This window comes from Triticum dicoccoides, chromosome 4A (genome assembly GCF_002162155.2).
Source record: "Triticum dicoccoides isolate Atlit2015 ecotype Zavitan chromosome 4A, WEW_v2.0, whole genome shotgun sequence".
NCBI lineage: Eukaryota > Viridiplantae > Streptophyta > Magnoliopsida > Poales > Poaceae > Triticum > Triticum dicoccoides.
Window position 1 is genome coordinate 736,579,765 of NC_041386.1, and position 16,359 is coordinate 736,596,123.

The 16,359-nt window shown below is 48.7% G+C and overlaps 1 protein-coding gene and 1 pseudogene across 1 annotated transcript; one reads left to right on the forward strand and one right to left on the reverse strand.

The window, feature by feature from the left end:
• Positions 1-3,807: 3,807 nt before the first annotated feature.
• LOC119289966 (probable carbohydrate esterase At4g34215) lies at positions 3,808-4,757 on the reverse strand. Its single transcript, XM_037569122.1, has 2 exons — positions 4,179-4,757; positions 3,808-4,074 (listed from the first exon to the last, which is right to left on the reverse strand). Exons 1-2 carry the CDS (start codon positions 4,749-4,751, stop codon positions 3,877-3,879), a joined length of 771 nt encoding a protein of 256 aa, XP_037425019.1. The 5' UTR covers positions 4,752-4,757; the 3' UTR covers positions 3,808-3,876.
• A 2,771-nt stretch (positions 4,758-7,528) lies between these two features.
• Positions 7,529-8,451, forward strand: LOC119289965 (annotated as a pseudogene).
• The last annotated feature ends 7,908 nt before the right edge of the window (positions 8,452-16,359 follow it).

Consider the following 16,359-nt stretch of genomic DNA (forward strand, 5'->3'; position numbering starts at 1 on the left):
GGGCTCTGGCGCGCCGAAGCGGCCGGTCTACGAGCAGGGGGCTCATGTGGCGGCGGCGGTGCGTCGCTCCTCCGCGCGCGCCGTTCGTGCTCCGGCGCGGTGGGGAGGGCGGGGTGCTCGCGGCCCGCTGGCGCTGCGCCCCCGTGCCCTGCTTCTGTGGTGCGCGCGTCGGCGTGTCGCCTCCCAGATCCGGCGGGGTGGCCCTGCCCGCGGTGCCTCCACCGGCGCGTGTGGCGTGGGGTGAGTCCCTCCGGCCGTGAGGGCGGCGTCTGCGGCGGCGGGGTCCTGTGCCTCGGCTGTGGATGGCGGTGGCGGGCCTGGGTGTGCGTTGCCATCGGCGGCGGATCTGGCGGTCCTTGCTCTCTCCCGCGAGCTGGGACTCGGAATGGGGGCAGGTGGGCGTGTCGGGGTTCTACGCACGTGGTGTGCGGAGGGCTAGGCGTGCAGCAGGTGTCGTTCTCGCTCGTCCCCGGTTCTTTCTCCCGATCTGGAGGCTTCGCATGGCGCGGCGGTCTCTGTTCGTGGGCTGGCAGCGAGTGCTTCATCTGCTTGTGTGGATTTTGCTTTGGGAGGACTAGCAGGCTACAGGTGTTGGGGTTGCGCACACTGCCGGCTAATGCCGGGCTCCGATTTCGGTCGAAGCCAACGACGGCGGTGCCTGTGGGCACCGTATCCTTGTTGAAGGCGTCGTGACGCGGTGCTCGTCTCCCCTCTTGTCTGCTCCAGAGGAAACTTTGGATCCCGGTCTCCCGGATCAGGCGATGGTGGCGTTCAAACGTCACATCCTCTCCATGGGCTTCGTCTTTGAGCTTGCCTTGCTAGGGTGACCAGTGGCTCGAGGTGGTTCCGTTGGTGGTCCGTGGGGGAGATGGTGGCGGAGAAGTGGTGCTCTGTCTTCGTGATCTTGGCTCGGCCATGCCCTGAAGTGGGGTTGATTCTTTCGTCGGAACCCGGGTTTAGCGAGGTGTGGTCCTATATTGGATTTCCTCGTTCCCACCTCTCCCCTTTCGGGGGGTTGTTGGGTGGCGACCAGACGGCCACTGTTCGAGGCGCTTCGCCTTGTTTGGTCAGATGAAGATGAAAGTTGGCATCCACCTTCAGGCTAGCTCTGCTGATAAGTTTGAGGTGGTGGTGGTGCGGCCGGTTTGGGGTCGGCGGTGGCTAGAGCCCCTCTTTGGCGGTGTTCTTCTTGTGTTCTTGCTCCTGTGCTCCTTGGTGAGTCTCTGCTTGGCGATGTCAAGCGACTTTGTTGGTGGCACACAGGTGTCGTGGCGTCGTCTCAGCCTCGCGTGACTGTTCGAATGCACCCCCGACGCAGGTGGTGTCGTGGCGCTGTGCAGTCTTAGTTGCGTGATGCCTTCGATTGCGTCGATGGGTACAGTGTCATGGGTTTGTCTGCTTGGCGACGCCGACTTTGCCTGCGGTACACAGGCGTCGTGGCGTCGTCTGGGCCTCGCGTGACCGTTCGAATGCACCCCCGACGCAGTGGTGTCGTGGCGTTGTGCAGTCTTGGTTGCGTGATGCCTCCGATTGCGTCGATGATGCAGTGCCATGGCTTGTTCTCGGCTGGCCAATGCCGTTCGATCTCGCTGGGGGTGCTTTGTGTTGTGTCGGGGCATGTTTTCCCTCTTTGTTCTCCCTTGTTTATTTGTTGTGTTCTTTGCTTTACCTCTTCTCCTCCTGTGCCCCCCTGTAATTCTGGTTCACTTGAACCCATCCTGCAAAAGGCTGCGAAGTCTTATAGGCAATTGGAATACAATTCAGGTGGGGGAGTCCTCTCCCTCCCCGGTGACCTTCAAAAAAAAAGCTATGTTAGCTTGAAAATCATTTTTATATTACAGGATGGAGGAAGTACTAGGAAATTTCCAGCCATATCCCTACAAAGTCATGCACATTAAAATATAAACATGTACTGCCTGCTATACCATCTTGGTTTGAGCTTCCGGCTGGTGGTTCCTGACACCTAATTGAAATACAAGTACATAACAGGAACCAATTGAGAGATGCTTGAGCTGACAAACTTAATTTTTTTAGAATAAGTTCAGCTAGCGATCAACATGCATTATAGAAGTACTCTACGCGGCACACGTTAAACTAGGAAAACACATGTACCTGGTAGGGCCTGATCCCAACATTTGAGGCAGCCGGTTCAAGCACCCACGATGGCCCGTCTAGCATCCCCGTGGTGGTCGATTCTAGCAACGGTAGCACACGCGGTGGCCCCGCATTCCGCCGTCGCACCTCATGATCACCGTGCACGTGGTCATGGCCGTTGAAGCACGCAAAGGCTGCGGTTGCAGCACCGGACATCACAAGTCGTTGCATCTCTGATGGTCGTCGACGTAGACAGCATGATCGTCGTAGCGGACTAGTTGCTGTGGCCATGGCAACCGAAAAACAACGGTTTGAGGTGCGCGAGGAAGAGAGGTGCTTGCAGCAGCAGGATGTCATCATGGGGGCCTTAACCGTCAGCAGCATTCTCCCTACCTACCTCTGTTGGCCGTCCTTCTTCACGAAGGCGTTCCAGCTCAACAACGCCATCTTTGCCGAGTAGCAGCCAAGGCAACGGAAGTGCCCTGTTTTTCGTGTGACAAAGACAAGACACATTTTTTGTGCAATTTAAGTATATTTGTGTTGGGTCATTATGACCGGCCACATATTTTCATGCTGAATTTCGTCCGTCAATTCTAGACGTGTGACTTAAGAAATACACTAATGACTGATCCCATCGTGTGTCTAATGTCTGAGATCCAATCGTTCTCAAACACATTGCTACAAAATGTTGCTTGCCGAACTTCCTGCTCCGACTTCCTAAAAAAAACCTTCTTGTTCCGAGATTCCTGCGAGATTAACTTGATGCTTCCGATGAAGAGGAACATGGATTGCCTAGATAACATAGGAATAAAATAATGCCAGTGCTGGGAAAAGACAATTAGACCTGAAAGCACGGATGGGCGACCTTTATAATAGCATGTTATTTTTAGATAATCCGTCCATGCTATAACAACAAGGGCCGTCCTACGCGTTGACCGGGTGATAATCCTAAAAGACCGACTGCATGGGCTGCCGTTCGATGGAGCCGTGGACAACCGTCTGATCGCCTTCACGTGAGCTGCTAAGCCTTAGCAAGAAGGCCCGTATTGCGCTCAACACTTTGCAAGAGAAGTCTTGTTGCAATCCGTGGACATGTTTTGTTTTTGTTTTTTTCCTTCCCTACACCTATCTGATTAGCTCACCAAGTCTTCGCATTGCGCTAAGCGTTTTACAACATGAGCCTTGTTGCAATCCCAAACATTATACCTTTTTTTTCTACGCGACTGTCGTCGGATCTGCTTGGTGAACCTTTGCAGCAAGCCTCATGTTGTGTGCAGTGCTTTTCAACACGAGCCTTGTTGCAATTCTACAGACAGTTTTTTCTTGATATGCCTTTTGCGATGTGGTTTCTGCGCCCGCATGTCTTGCAACAAATGCAATGTTGCAGACGGCTCAATTAGGGGCACGTGGCGTGTGGACAACGTTTCGTGTCGATCGACCAGTTGACGGGAAGTGTTTCAGTAACACCAAGTCTTCTTTCCAAGCAGGTACAAACTTAGAACTTAAATGTGCAATACTTATGACAAATCTAGATGTGCTTTAGCAAAACTGACAAACTTAACGAAGTGGATGAGTTTTCCTTCCCTATGACGGCAATATGGTACTGGCAATGAGACTGTTTCATTTCCTACAATGCACATAATGAGGCGGTAATAATGTGCATGAAGTATCCTGCTACATAATATAGCTGATTTATTCAGGTGTTGTCCACGGCTAATCATCACCAAATCAACTCTTCCATGGAATCAATGATAGAATTCCAGCGAACACCACCAGTAGTCATCAGAGCGTGGCGATGTAAGCGTCGGCAAGCATCTTGCCGAGCCGGACCTGGGCCTGCGTGGTGAGGTGCGTGATGTCGTTGGCAAGGGGGAGACCCATGGCGTCCACGTACTTGAGGTTCGGCACGCGCACCGCCCTCTGCTGCTTCCTCACCAGGTCGAGCCACTTCCCCTGCTTCTGCGCCGTCGCGATCCCAACCTACAACAAGATCCATGCATGGATGTTTTTGCTCATAGGGTTCACAGTGGAGATAATGGGGTCGGAGCAGGGGACCCATGCATGGATGTAGTTTGGCGACGGACCTGGATGACGAGGAGGTTGGGCATGGCGAGGTCCCGGCGAATGTCCCGGACAAACGCCTCCATCCTCCCGGCGTAGGCGAGCGCGTCCTCACGCCGCATGGCGTCGGCCTCCCCCTGGAACCACAGCAAGGCGGCGATCCTGCCGGTCCCTGCACCGGCGACGCGGGCGCGGGTCACCATCCGCTCGTACATTTCCGAGCCGCGGGACCAGTTGGCGATGGGCGTGCCGCCCTGTGCGCAGGGGACGAGCCCCACGACGGCGTCTCTGGGGCAGGCCGGCGCCCGGAGCAGCGCGTGCGCGAACGGCATCCCAGGGCCCACGCCCACCACGTTGCCGACGTCCACGCCGGCGTGCAGCGGCTCGCGGGCCTCCTCCCAGCGGAGGGATGGGGAGAGGCGGAGCATGCGCGGGGACGGCGCGCACTCGGGCGGCACGACGCCGTCCCAACGATTGCCCACCGTGGCGCCGCCCCGGCCACCCATGTTGGACTGCCCTGCCAGGATGAACACCAGCGTCGGCGCCCTCTCCGCGCTCACCGTCACGGCCGCCGCCGCAAGCAGCAGCAGCAGCATGGGTAGTGCTCGAGGGAGCATCGTCGCCGCCGCTGGCTCCATGTCCCGGCAAGGTCCAAGGTGACGCTGGCTCGCTCGACCAACTGGATGCTACCGGCCGGCCTCCAGCTAGCTACTCACTGGCTGCTACTGATTGGCAGCACTGGATGCTTGGATCGCATCCTGGGGGGGAGTGGATATATGAATACAGTAAGGGCCAATTCGCCATGGCGTGCTATGGCCAGGGAGAGAGTGGCAGTGGCATGTGTGTCTCGCACGGGCAAGCGCGCTTCACTCGAAACAGGCGTCAAATGAGCCAGCTCAACTTGGATTCCACTGCACAAGAGCACAAGACAACTACAGTGCACTTTTTATTAATATCTGACATAAAAAGACTAGTACTGGTGTCGGACGAACCAAAAGGCAATACTGTCTAAGGTTTTGGCTACCAAATCCTAGAAAATTACCGAGGGACGGCGAGAAACACGGTAACCGTGGATACCAAAAAATATCGTTTAAAATTTTCAAACAAATTTCAAAATCAATGTTTTCCTGTACTACTACAGATTGGGAAAAAAAACTCAGGTATTTCTGAAGCTAGATGCTAGCGCAGTGGCAAGGGCACCAGTCATGGTTATCTGAGTTTTAGAGTTCGTTTCCCCGCTTGGCGTCAGTTTTCTTAACAATATGCTAGGAAACATGCCGGTGCATTACAACGGGAGGAAAATAATTTTCATGTCCTTAGCTCAGGCCTCATGGACTCCTTCATTGCAACCATAAAAGAAAAGCAAAAAAAAAAAGCAGTTGTTTTTACAATTCCATATGTTTTTTGTATATAGTTGTACACAATACATCGTAAGGGATATCCACAAATAGCACTACAAATATCCATCAGGTTTGATAAGGTGGTATTGCATTAGAATTATTAAATTTGATTATGGTTGTTCAAGAGAATATTGGTCTATAACTAATCCATATGTTAACCTCAACTAAATTCCAACTTAGCCATTATCATATCAAAAGTAGATTTAATTACATGAAACCTCAAACACATGGTGAGCAGTTCTAAGAGGTAATGAAACACTTATGTTAAATTGCTCATGTGTTTTCGGAAATGTGAATATTTTGGTGAGTAGTTTTAAGACTACATTAATTACGCGTCCTACCATGAATGTTTTGGGAAATTGCTCATGATGGCGACGATGTTGGCAAACCTTATGGACAGGAACTCAAGGTCTACAATGTCATCTCCCTCTCCAATTTCGCTCAATGTGTTCATGGTCCCGGTCCGGGCACCACCTTATTTTTATTTTTCCCTTGCTGATAAGATTGACTTGTTGAGCACTTTATCTAACAAATGATTCAGGTATGGTCAAGTTAAAGGTAAGAAAAATAACAAAGTATAAATGTATCTCTGGATCTACAGAACCATACAAATGACATGCATGTGAGCATCTAGACAACTGCTAAGACCGTCGACTATGCTATATGCTAGTGATTGGGGCGCCACCCTGTGGCGCCGCTTGAGAGGAAGCTATGCGCACGTTTTCATTAAAAAAACGTAAAGTCCTCGCCTCCGTCAAAAAAAAATCTAAAAAAAATCCTCATCTTCATCTAAAAAAGAGGTAAAAAGAGAAAAGGAAAATTTACCACACCAGCCTACCAGCGAGTGCCACTTTGCTTAACCCTCTATTTAAACAAAACAGAGGGCCTCATCTCCATCTAAAAATACATATTTAAAAAATAATCCACACGTCATCTAAAAAAATTGCAAAAGATTTCTCTACACGTTATCTAAAAAAATTGCAAAAGATTTCTCACCACGGCCAACCAGCTTGCGCCACGTGGCATAGCTGGTTGGCCGCCCTTCACGCGTAGCTAAATGGTTTTAATTTTCACTGCATATCTGCTGCCCTTCTACCTGCACTTGCAAATAGGCAAAGTTTTGATGAAACAATCAATTCAATAGAGAAAAATACATACGGCAGCACCGGTTATGCCCCACTTCAGTTGTCTCCACGCAGCCGCAGACACACACGACGGCATCGCCTGTTTCCGCCAGCTCGCATGGATGCTCCACTCCACGCTCGCCAGCTTGAAAGCCATCCACCCTAGTAGCACGGTTGGAAACTAAGCATTTTTCTGGTCAGATTACATATATAAATTATTTTAATCCGAGTTACAGTTACAAAGTTATAGCACGACCATTTTAACATAATCTTTGTAAATAAAAAAGACAAAGGACCTAAACGGGCTGAAAAAAAGAGTGAACCGGGCATATTGCAGGTGAATGCGGAATACTAATCAGAGCCAAGTTATTTAAAGTACACCAGGGGTCCTTTTATAAAAGGTACGACGACGGATAGGCAGAAGTTTTTTTTACGGTCTTTTTATGGGAGTAGGTATATAAATAGCCTTGATTGAAACGGTAGACAAGTCCATGATCTGCCTAATCCAGCTTGCCCATCAAGAAACTTTGACTAGTATACAATGTACATATGTCAAAGAAAGTCACCATCATCTCATATTATCTTTACACTATCAGATCATATCAATCCTTTTTTTTTTTTTGACACTGGAGCAACCGATCAGTACCACGCTCATATCATACGACTATTCACAAAGAAACTAAAGGCCATTGACTAAAAAAACTAAAAAGAATTCAATCTTTCTTGGGGAAGAAGCAGCAACACCCACCGTCTGAATTCTGATTACAGTGGACATGAAGAACAACTCGCCGTTAGACCCCTATAAGTACCAGCGTGTTAGTTTGTTTAGGTAGGCAAGATATCAGCAAGCAAGCAAACCAAAGCAAAGATAAACCAGAATCCGCAAGAAAAAGCAAAGCAAAGATGGCTGAACCGGTTAAGCTCATCGGCACATTGGGTAGCCCATTCGTCCACCGCACCGAGGCCGCGCTGCGGCTAAAAGGGGTGCCCTACGAGCTGGTCCTGGAAGATCTCCAGAGCAAGAGTGAGCTGCTGCTGAAGCACAACCCCATCCACCAGAAGGTGCCCGTGCTCGTTCACGGCGGCCGAGCCATCTGTGAGTCCCTCCTCATCATGGAGTACATCGACGAGGCCTTCGACGGACCGCCTCTCCTGCCGGCTGATCCCTACGCCCGTGCCATGGCCCGTTTCTGGGCTCAGTTCCTAGAACATAAGGTGATCTCCTATATCCTCCTACTGTCCACACAAGCTAGCCGCAATATTTTCGTTTTTTCCGTAAAAAATAGGACAACCCCCGGCCTCTTCATCAAGTGATGCACACAATCATCTTTATTAACGATAGCCGCCATCTTTTCCTAACAATGCACTTACCCAACCCTTGATGGCCATGCAAGCAGTGCGCGAGGCCGTTCTGGCTGGCCATGTGGCTGGACGCCGGCGAGGAGTAGAAGGGATTCATGAAGGAGATGAAGGAGAACCTGGCGCTGCTGGAAGGCCAGCTCCAGGGGAAGAGGTTCTTCGGCGGCGATTCCATTGGCTACCTCGACGTTGCCGCTTGCGGGCCGGCCCACTGGATCTACGCGTTCGAGGAGGTGACTAGGGTGAGCTTGATGGGCGAGAACGATTTCCCTGCTCTGCGCCGTTGGGGAAAGGAGTATACCGAGAATGAAACCGTCAAAGAGTGCCTGCCGGCGAGGGAGCAGCTCGTCGCCTTCTTCACCGCGAGGAAGGACATATACAAGATGATAGCCAACGTGATGCTCCGCCAGTAGTAGCAATGCAGTGTGCCAGTATAATTATGCATGTCTGTGTGCTAGAATAAAGATTGTGGAACTGTGTGACGCCAGAATCTACAGGGATGAATTCTTGTGTGTGTGTGAGATACAAAAAAAAAAACATAAACGTTTAATATTGGTGCTATATACTGTACTTCAGTTAAGATTAGACCATATTAGTTATCACATTATTTTCAATATTTGTGTGGGTATTAATCAAAGAGTAGGTTCGGTTGCTTGTCAATTTAATAACGGGTTTGCTAAAACTCGGTGGACTGAAACTTAACCAAGTCTCAGCCGACTGCTCAGGCATTGGGTCTTTGCATGAAGATTCGTTCTAGGCTGAGCACTGTCCGACAGCCCTTGCAACACATCTTTCATCGGTTGCAGCATCCATCGGCACTTGTTGGAGCATGTCGTCTTATTAGTCACATTGTTCATAGTTGTGCACGACGTGACAAGTAAGACGACATGCTCAACGTGCCCCGGCAATGGCCAAAGCTGCGAATGATGGGACAATGTGCCCCAGTTGACCTGGGAGGGGGGGGGGGGTACTCTTGACCCTGTACTTGAACACTTTTTAATTTCATGAATTCTTCTTATATTCCTGAACATTTTTAAAACTCATGTTTCCTTTTTTGAACGACACACAAGCGAGCACCAGCAGCTTGCGCTACTTGGGCCGAACCCAGCAAACCCAAGCAAGAGCTTGACACGGGAGTTTTCCTTCTATCTGTTTTTTTTACATGTTTGCCTTGTATCTATTTTTTGAACACAGTACAAACGCAAGCGCTCATATACATACCACTATGAACGCACAAACGGACACCCTATCCTTATGAGCATCACCGAGAGACTGAGCCGGCATATTATCTTGAGATTTTACGAAGTCACCGTAGATGCCTCTTAGTCAACGGAAACATCTCTTCTCACTGAATGTGCATCGCCGGAAAAATCCTGAAATAAATCCAGAATAAATACGAGCACCAGGACTGAATGCTCAACGCTCGTGTTTGCGTTGTATCTTAGCGTGTAGCACCTGGAGTCAGTGCTAGTGAGACCTCCTAATCAGCGAGTTATGCACCCGTTCCTAGCCGGCGCTCACGTGCAAGGTCGGTTGGGCGAGCCCATTAAGCACAACCGATAGCTTCGCTCAAACCGTTGCTAGTTCGTTCATCCATTGACTGTTTGACTCTTGACCACTGACCGTTTGACCCTGGTAACTTCTTAAAATTTTGAAGAATGTTCATGAAATAAAAAAAATGTAGAATTCAAAAAAATGTGAATGCAAAAGAAATTAGGATTTTTTTTCACAGATATAGAAAATGTTCAAGAATTTATAAAATACCATGAATTTGAAAAAATTCATTAATCTCAGAAGCACATTGAGAATTAAAACAGAAGGAAAAATAAAAGTGAGACATGCATACCAGAGAAACCGAGACTGCAAACTGAGCCGTGCTTAAGGTGCCAAATAGGTTTGGAAAAATAGTGTTCAATTCATACGTGGAGGACACCCTCCCACCGAGCACATTTTAGGAAGTGGACTGGCCCATCTAAGAGGGTAAAGGTTGACCCACCACCCGGTTTTGTGGAGATTCTAGAAAGTTCCACGTGGTTTCTCTTTTTTTCCTATTTTTTTGTTTTGCTTCTTTTTGGTTTTCTTTTGTTTGTTTTTACCTTTTCTGTTCAACTTTCTTCCTCTTTGTTTTTTTAATATTATTTTGAAAAATCTACAAAAAAATTTAATCGGATAATGGTTCTATTGCGAACATTTTTTTAACCATGAGGATTTTTCTCCATTGACGTTTTTAAAATTACTGAACTTATTTTAAAATTCATGAATATTTTAAAAAATCAAGAAACCAATAGCTGGTTTTTTAGGCATGTGGTACTAATTATTTTTTCAATAGGCGAGCGAGCCAATATAAGCCAAACCAAATGTGCGAGACAAGCGGCTAAGCGAATGAGCACGCGAGCTAGCGAGTGGGAACTATTGGGCCACATTCTGCGAGAATTTAGTGACATTTGGATACCAATCCTATCGCCAATGCTTAGAAGGGAGAGAGCTGGGCAGCCAGAAGTACTGGCCAAGAAGTTGAAAAAGATGTCCATCTGAGGCTGAGGGCCCAACGCGCCATGCGGCGATTGTGAAGGCAAGAAGTTGTGGTCTCGTGCCCTGCCAGCATGGCTTACAAGTTAGACTGAACTCTAAATACTAAACAGATTGCCATAAGCAGCAACTAACCTACCAAACTCTATAAACACACAATAGCTAACAGTAAATAATCCGTCACGCATGGAGGCCAATAGCAGTTGGCAGCTCTCCATGCCGAACTCTGCCTGGGGAGGCCTCGGTGGAGGTCGGCGGCGTTGCCATTCCTGTCCAAGCAGCCACCACCCACCTCGAATGGGCAGGTATACCACTGCACCGGCACGAAATGGCTCAATCTGCCACCACAACGCCTTGTTCGGCGGAGGACTAGGTCCAAAACGACCAGCGTACAACTGCAGAATGGGCCGATCCGCCACCGCGCTACCCCTGCTCGGTGGTGCACTAGGTCCACACCGGTCACTGCACCGCCACGAAATAGGGGATCTGCCACCGTGCTGTGTGTATGGGTGGATGTGCTACCGCACTGCGAATGGGCATATTTGCCTCTGCTTCACCACGGATGGGCGAATCTACCAACCAGAGTCTTAAGTCAACGTCGGTGACCGACGTAGAAGTGTACAAGAGCGTCTGCTCAGCGAGTTTGTCAGTGGTGCTAGGGTTTGGCTAGGATTTGGACGTGGAATGGGGATGAGGAGGGAAATGGATGGAAAATATAAAGCAAAGGATGCACCCCCCCTAAACGCATGTGCTTGTGAGAAATTGGAGGCGGTTTCAAAATAGAAACTGCCTCCAATGTTTTGTGCAGACGGTTTTATATTTCTAACCGCTTCTGTACCTGTGTATAGCAATAATAACTAGCACTAGTGGACATACTGTAGGCAGCTTTGTCCGGCTTGCTCACAATCGCTTTTGAGGCTCACTGCCAAATGCCCGGTTTTCTACTAGTGTCACTAGTGTTGTAGCCACCATGAACGTGCCAACACACTAGGCACATCAATGGCAAGGTTACATGGCAGCTACCTGTCATTCGTAATGTCAGCACCACTTATGTCGGATTGACGGGCAGCCAAACTGGCGCCGGGATATGGCAGATACACATTGAGACGACGAGATGGAGCGGGGGAACGGAGCACGGGGAGGTTCTTAGAGGAGAAGTGAAAGGGGTTGGGGGCACTTAGAGAGGAGTGCAGAGGGTTGCCAGTGCATGGAGGAGAAAGAGTGGAGTAATCAGGGGAAGGGAGAGAAGTACTAGGGTAGAGATAGATTTATACGCTAAAATGGGCTTAGATCTGTGCCGACTGGCTGACAGGTTAGGTTGTTAGATGTGTAATGGATACCACCGACGTGCCATAATTCATGCCCGTGAATGGTTAGGTCCATCAGGTGTAGGATGGCACCACCGATGGCCTTTATTTGGGCCCATCCGTGGTAATTTTCTCTCCTGAAATAAGACGGTGTGTTTGAGTAAGCACCAAACACTTGTACTAATGGCCATATTGTGCCCATCATTGGTGGCCTGTCATGAAAGGAACATTCTGCAATGGTGGTTTATTTTGGTTCGTTTTGCTGTGTGTTATTTTAAGAATCGATAACTTATTTTTCACACTCTTTCGAGGAGTGGATACCACAGATGAGGGGCATGTTGGAGTTGGACGACATAAATTAAGAAAATGATTACGATACGTTGTAGATTCATGTGCTTGTGACTATCTGGTTTGAAATTTGTATGATGCATCTTCTTGACCAGTATGTACTTAGTATTTAATTTTTTTAAAGGGAGTATGATGCAAGGGAATTTGTGATTGAAAAATACTAATATCCCAATTAGATTTATATAATGCTACCTTAAGTAGTATACTCTATGCAGAGAGACTTTTTTTTTGCGGGAGACTGTCAATCTATTCATCTCCAATCATGACAGTACAACGAACACCAGAAAATAATAAAAATTACATCCAGATTCATAGACCACATAGCGACGACTACAAGCACTGAAGTGAGCCGAAGGCATGCCACTTTCATCACCCCTCCCTCGTCGGGTCCGGGCACTACTTGTTGTAGTAGACAGACGGGAAGTCGTTGCGCTAAAGCCCCATAGGATCAACACGCCAGATCACCAACCGTCGTGGATGAAGAGAAACTTTGATCGGAAGGATCCAACCTGAAGACACTTGAATAAAGACGAACAAAGACCGGACCCGAGCGGATCCACCAAAGATAACCACCGACCTAATCCCGCGAGATCCGCCGGAGACATACCTCCACACGCCCTCCGACGATGCTAGACACATCATCGGGACAGGGGCTAGACGGGGAGAACCTTATTCCATCTTCAAAAAGCCGCCACCGTCTCGTTTTCTTGAGGGCACAAACCCGAATAGAACTTGAAGAAGCATCTGAAAACAGAGCCCTCCTGCTAGCAAGGACCGGGATCCACCCGCTCTCCATGGCCCTAAGGCCACAGGAGACGTGGGAGATCGGTGGCGCCGCCGACGGGAGGCAGAAACCCTAGCCGCCTTTCCTTGGAGGTGAGACGCGACACCACGGTGTTTTGGATATCTATGCAGAGAGACCTGACAGTTAAATGGTCATAACATGGCACGATATGGTCATATAGAAAGCAACCCACACCATAAAGTAACATGATGATAGTGTTATTATTTTTAGTAGAGGCCTTAAAAATATCCTTTGACCCGAAACTTTTGTATATGTTGAAGTAAGCCCTGCAAGCAGCAAGCTTATACTATACAAAGACAAACCGCAGCACCTCTTTTTGCCTTTCTTTCTTTGATTGACACCCTGCCGCTGCGAACCGATTCGCACAGCTAGCTAGCAGATGGGATGCAGCTTTGCGTCAGGCCTGGGGAAGAACCGCTTCTCACATGCATGCAATGCAAGCGTACAGATACCTTGACCCTTTGAGGAACCCAAGTATATTTATTCATCTATCTCTCCATCTGCTTGTATATATAGGCACACGCACGCGGCGGATGGAGGAGAGGCAAAATCAATTTGAATTGACACCGAGAAAAGAATGGATCCAGCCTCCAATGTGCAGAGTGTGTCAAACGAGCTGCTCATGGCCGCAGGGCAAGGCGATGTGGAGCAGATAAAGCGCCTTCTCCAGCAGCACGAGGAAGAAGTCGTCCTCCACGTCAAGGATGAGGAGGAGGATGCTGTCGACGGACAAGCAGGACGCGCTGCTCCTGCTGCCATGGCAGCAGATGTAGATGTGGATGCGGCCACTGCTACGGGAGACTCTATCCTGCATGTGGTCGCGGGCGGAGGCGATGATCGTTTCTTGGAGTGTGCCACGGTGATCGTCGGCAAGGCGAAGCACCTCCTCAGCGCCCGCAACCGCAACCGCAATGGGGACACCCCGCTACACAGCGCCGCCCGGCTGGGGCATGCTAGGATGGTCGCCCATCTCTTGGGTCTTGCTCGACCCGGTGATGGTGATGAGACTGGGCTGAAGGAGATCCTGAGGGTGCAGAATGGCAAGGGAGAGACGGTGCTACACGAAGCGATCCGCTTGGAAGACAAGGACATGGTGGGCGTGCTACTGTCGGCGGACTCGCAGCTAGCGCGTGTTCCGCTGGCCGACGGCGCCTCGCCCTTATACTTGGCCCTCTTGCTGGGTCTCGGAGACATTGCAAGGCAGCTCTTTGAGGGAGACCAAGAGCTGTCTTACTCTGGACCAGACGGCCAAAATGCCTTCCACGCAGCTATTCTGGGGAGGCAGGCCAAAGGTATATATCTTCAATTAATTTACTTCTCCCATATAGTAGTTTGTTTTGCAAGTTTTTTAGTACTAGCTGTTTTGATTTCAAGTGTCTAATTTCCTTGGTAGCTACTAGTAGAGTAGCTTCTAATATGCATACACGCCTCACTTCACATGTGACAAGCTGTTGGGTTTCTTCGTTTAATTGTGAAATTTGTGATGCACAAGTATTTAGTTGTGTTTTTTTATCCTTTTTTTGTGTGGTGGTGCTGTGCAAAGGGACAAAATTTCAGTGTGCTAGAGCAAAAGACAACAAATAATAGTATCTTGGAAAAGTATTTTGCCTAAAAATCATGAAAAACTTATGTAAACATGTGTATTACTACTATTTTGTGTAGCAATGTTCAGTTTGTACAAATTGATTTCCTTGTATTTTACCCGTTGTACAAGTAGAACAATTTGTTTTTAAAAATTGGTGCACGTTAATTTGTCACTTGACTCCTCTTTCTCATCCTTTTAATGTATTGGTCCTCGAAATTTTGCACATATGTCACACATTACCATATGCATGCAGTAAATTTTCAGGGTATATATTGTGTACAGTTTTTTTTTAGTTTCTTTAGAGAAAACCATAGTTCAAGTGACCGTACACTTGTCCTACAGTTAGCCAATTATGCCTAGTTTGACGTACGGACAAGCATAGACTACCTCTCAAAACTCGTAAAAGATAGTGCACATGCAACGAGACACATAACAGTAGGCGTGTTACTGTGGTTGCTGCAGTACTTTTTCGACAAATGATGCTTTCTTATTGACTCACAATGAAGCATCAAGGGGATACAAACAAAATGAGCATACACACAGGCTCTGTGTAACTAGGATGGATGTAAATAACGTCGACGCACACACACAAAGGACCATGATGGCAAAAGAAAAGTCATACAAGACCAAAGCTTAAATATGTGGAGCTAGAAAAAATCCTGAAGCGAACAAAACAACGATCGACAAAATACAACAACGACCATCGACACCAACCATAATTGAGAACATAATGACTACGAGTCTACGAGTGGGGTTCTTCAACATCAACGCCTTCATGAAGGGCGACGCGTGAGCGCCGCCATTGCGGAAGCCAAGCAATGAAGGAAAGGTCATAGGTTTTCACCTTGAAGATCAAGTATGAACAAACTTCAAGCAAAACCTTCAACAAGGTTACGATGCATTGTGCCGCTATTGCCAGGTATGACCAACTAGGGTGAAACCTAGGGTTTTCACCGAGAGCTCAAAACTAGGTACATGAAAAGCACCATCAATTCGAAGTCCTCCTATGGTGTCGCCTGCACTTTCCAGGATCCTAACAGCTACATATGCGCACAATCATGACATATTCCATGCAAACGATGATCATGCCAACACAAGCAGGCCACCGAGCCGCGACAAGAGCTGCTTGCCACACAAAGCAATTGACGGGGGAGGAAGGTCCCAAGCATCGCCAAAAATCTCCAACCGGGACGCTCAGGCAGTCTTGAACCTTCCTCCCAGATGGCTATCGGTGGCAAATCTGCATCAGACAACAGCACCACATGACGTCGTTTGCTCAACCATTCTCGGTTGTGACAGCAAATCACCGACCGACCATCATACCAAGGAAGAGGAAACTCTGGTATGGTCAGACAATATCATCGCATGCAATTCTCGATGCCACCAGTGCTTCACAACCTTCACCATTGCCTCTGGTCACTGCATACAGATCGCCTCCCGTTATTGTGTGCAGACGGCAGGAGATTGATCCTGCTGCGCAGCAGCCACCATGCAGCCAGGACAGGCGTCTCGCAGCCGCAGATATGGGGTTGCCCAAGACCAAGCTGAGGCTGCGGACTCCACGGATCTGGAGCTAGTACTACGGTTCATCTTGGTACCTAACATATTTGTAGTGTGCCTAGCACTAGCTCGGATCATGGAGTGGCACATTCAATAGTGGAGCAAGAGCTACGTCATGTTTCTGGTTTTCTAATTAATAACAGAACAAAAGTAGAATAAAAGACAGAAAATCTACAACGTTTTAGGC

Bases quoted from the DNA above. Each gene is read 5' to 3' on its own strand.
- LOC119289966 (XM_037569122.1), bottom strand. From the start codon at position 4,751: ATGCTGCTGCTGCTGCTTGCGGCGGCGGCCGTGACGGTGAGCGCGGAG. The intron at 4,075-4,178 runs GTCCGTCGCCAA...ATCTTGTTGTAG, and splicing joins CCAACCTCCTCGTCATCCAG to GTTGGGATCGCGACGGCGCA.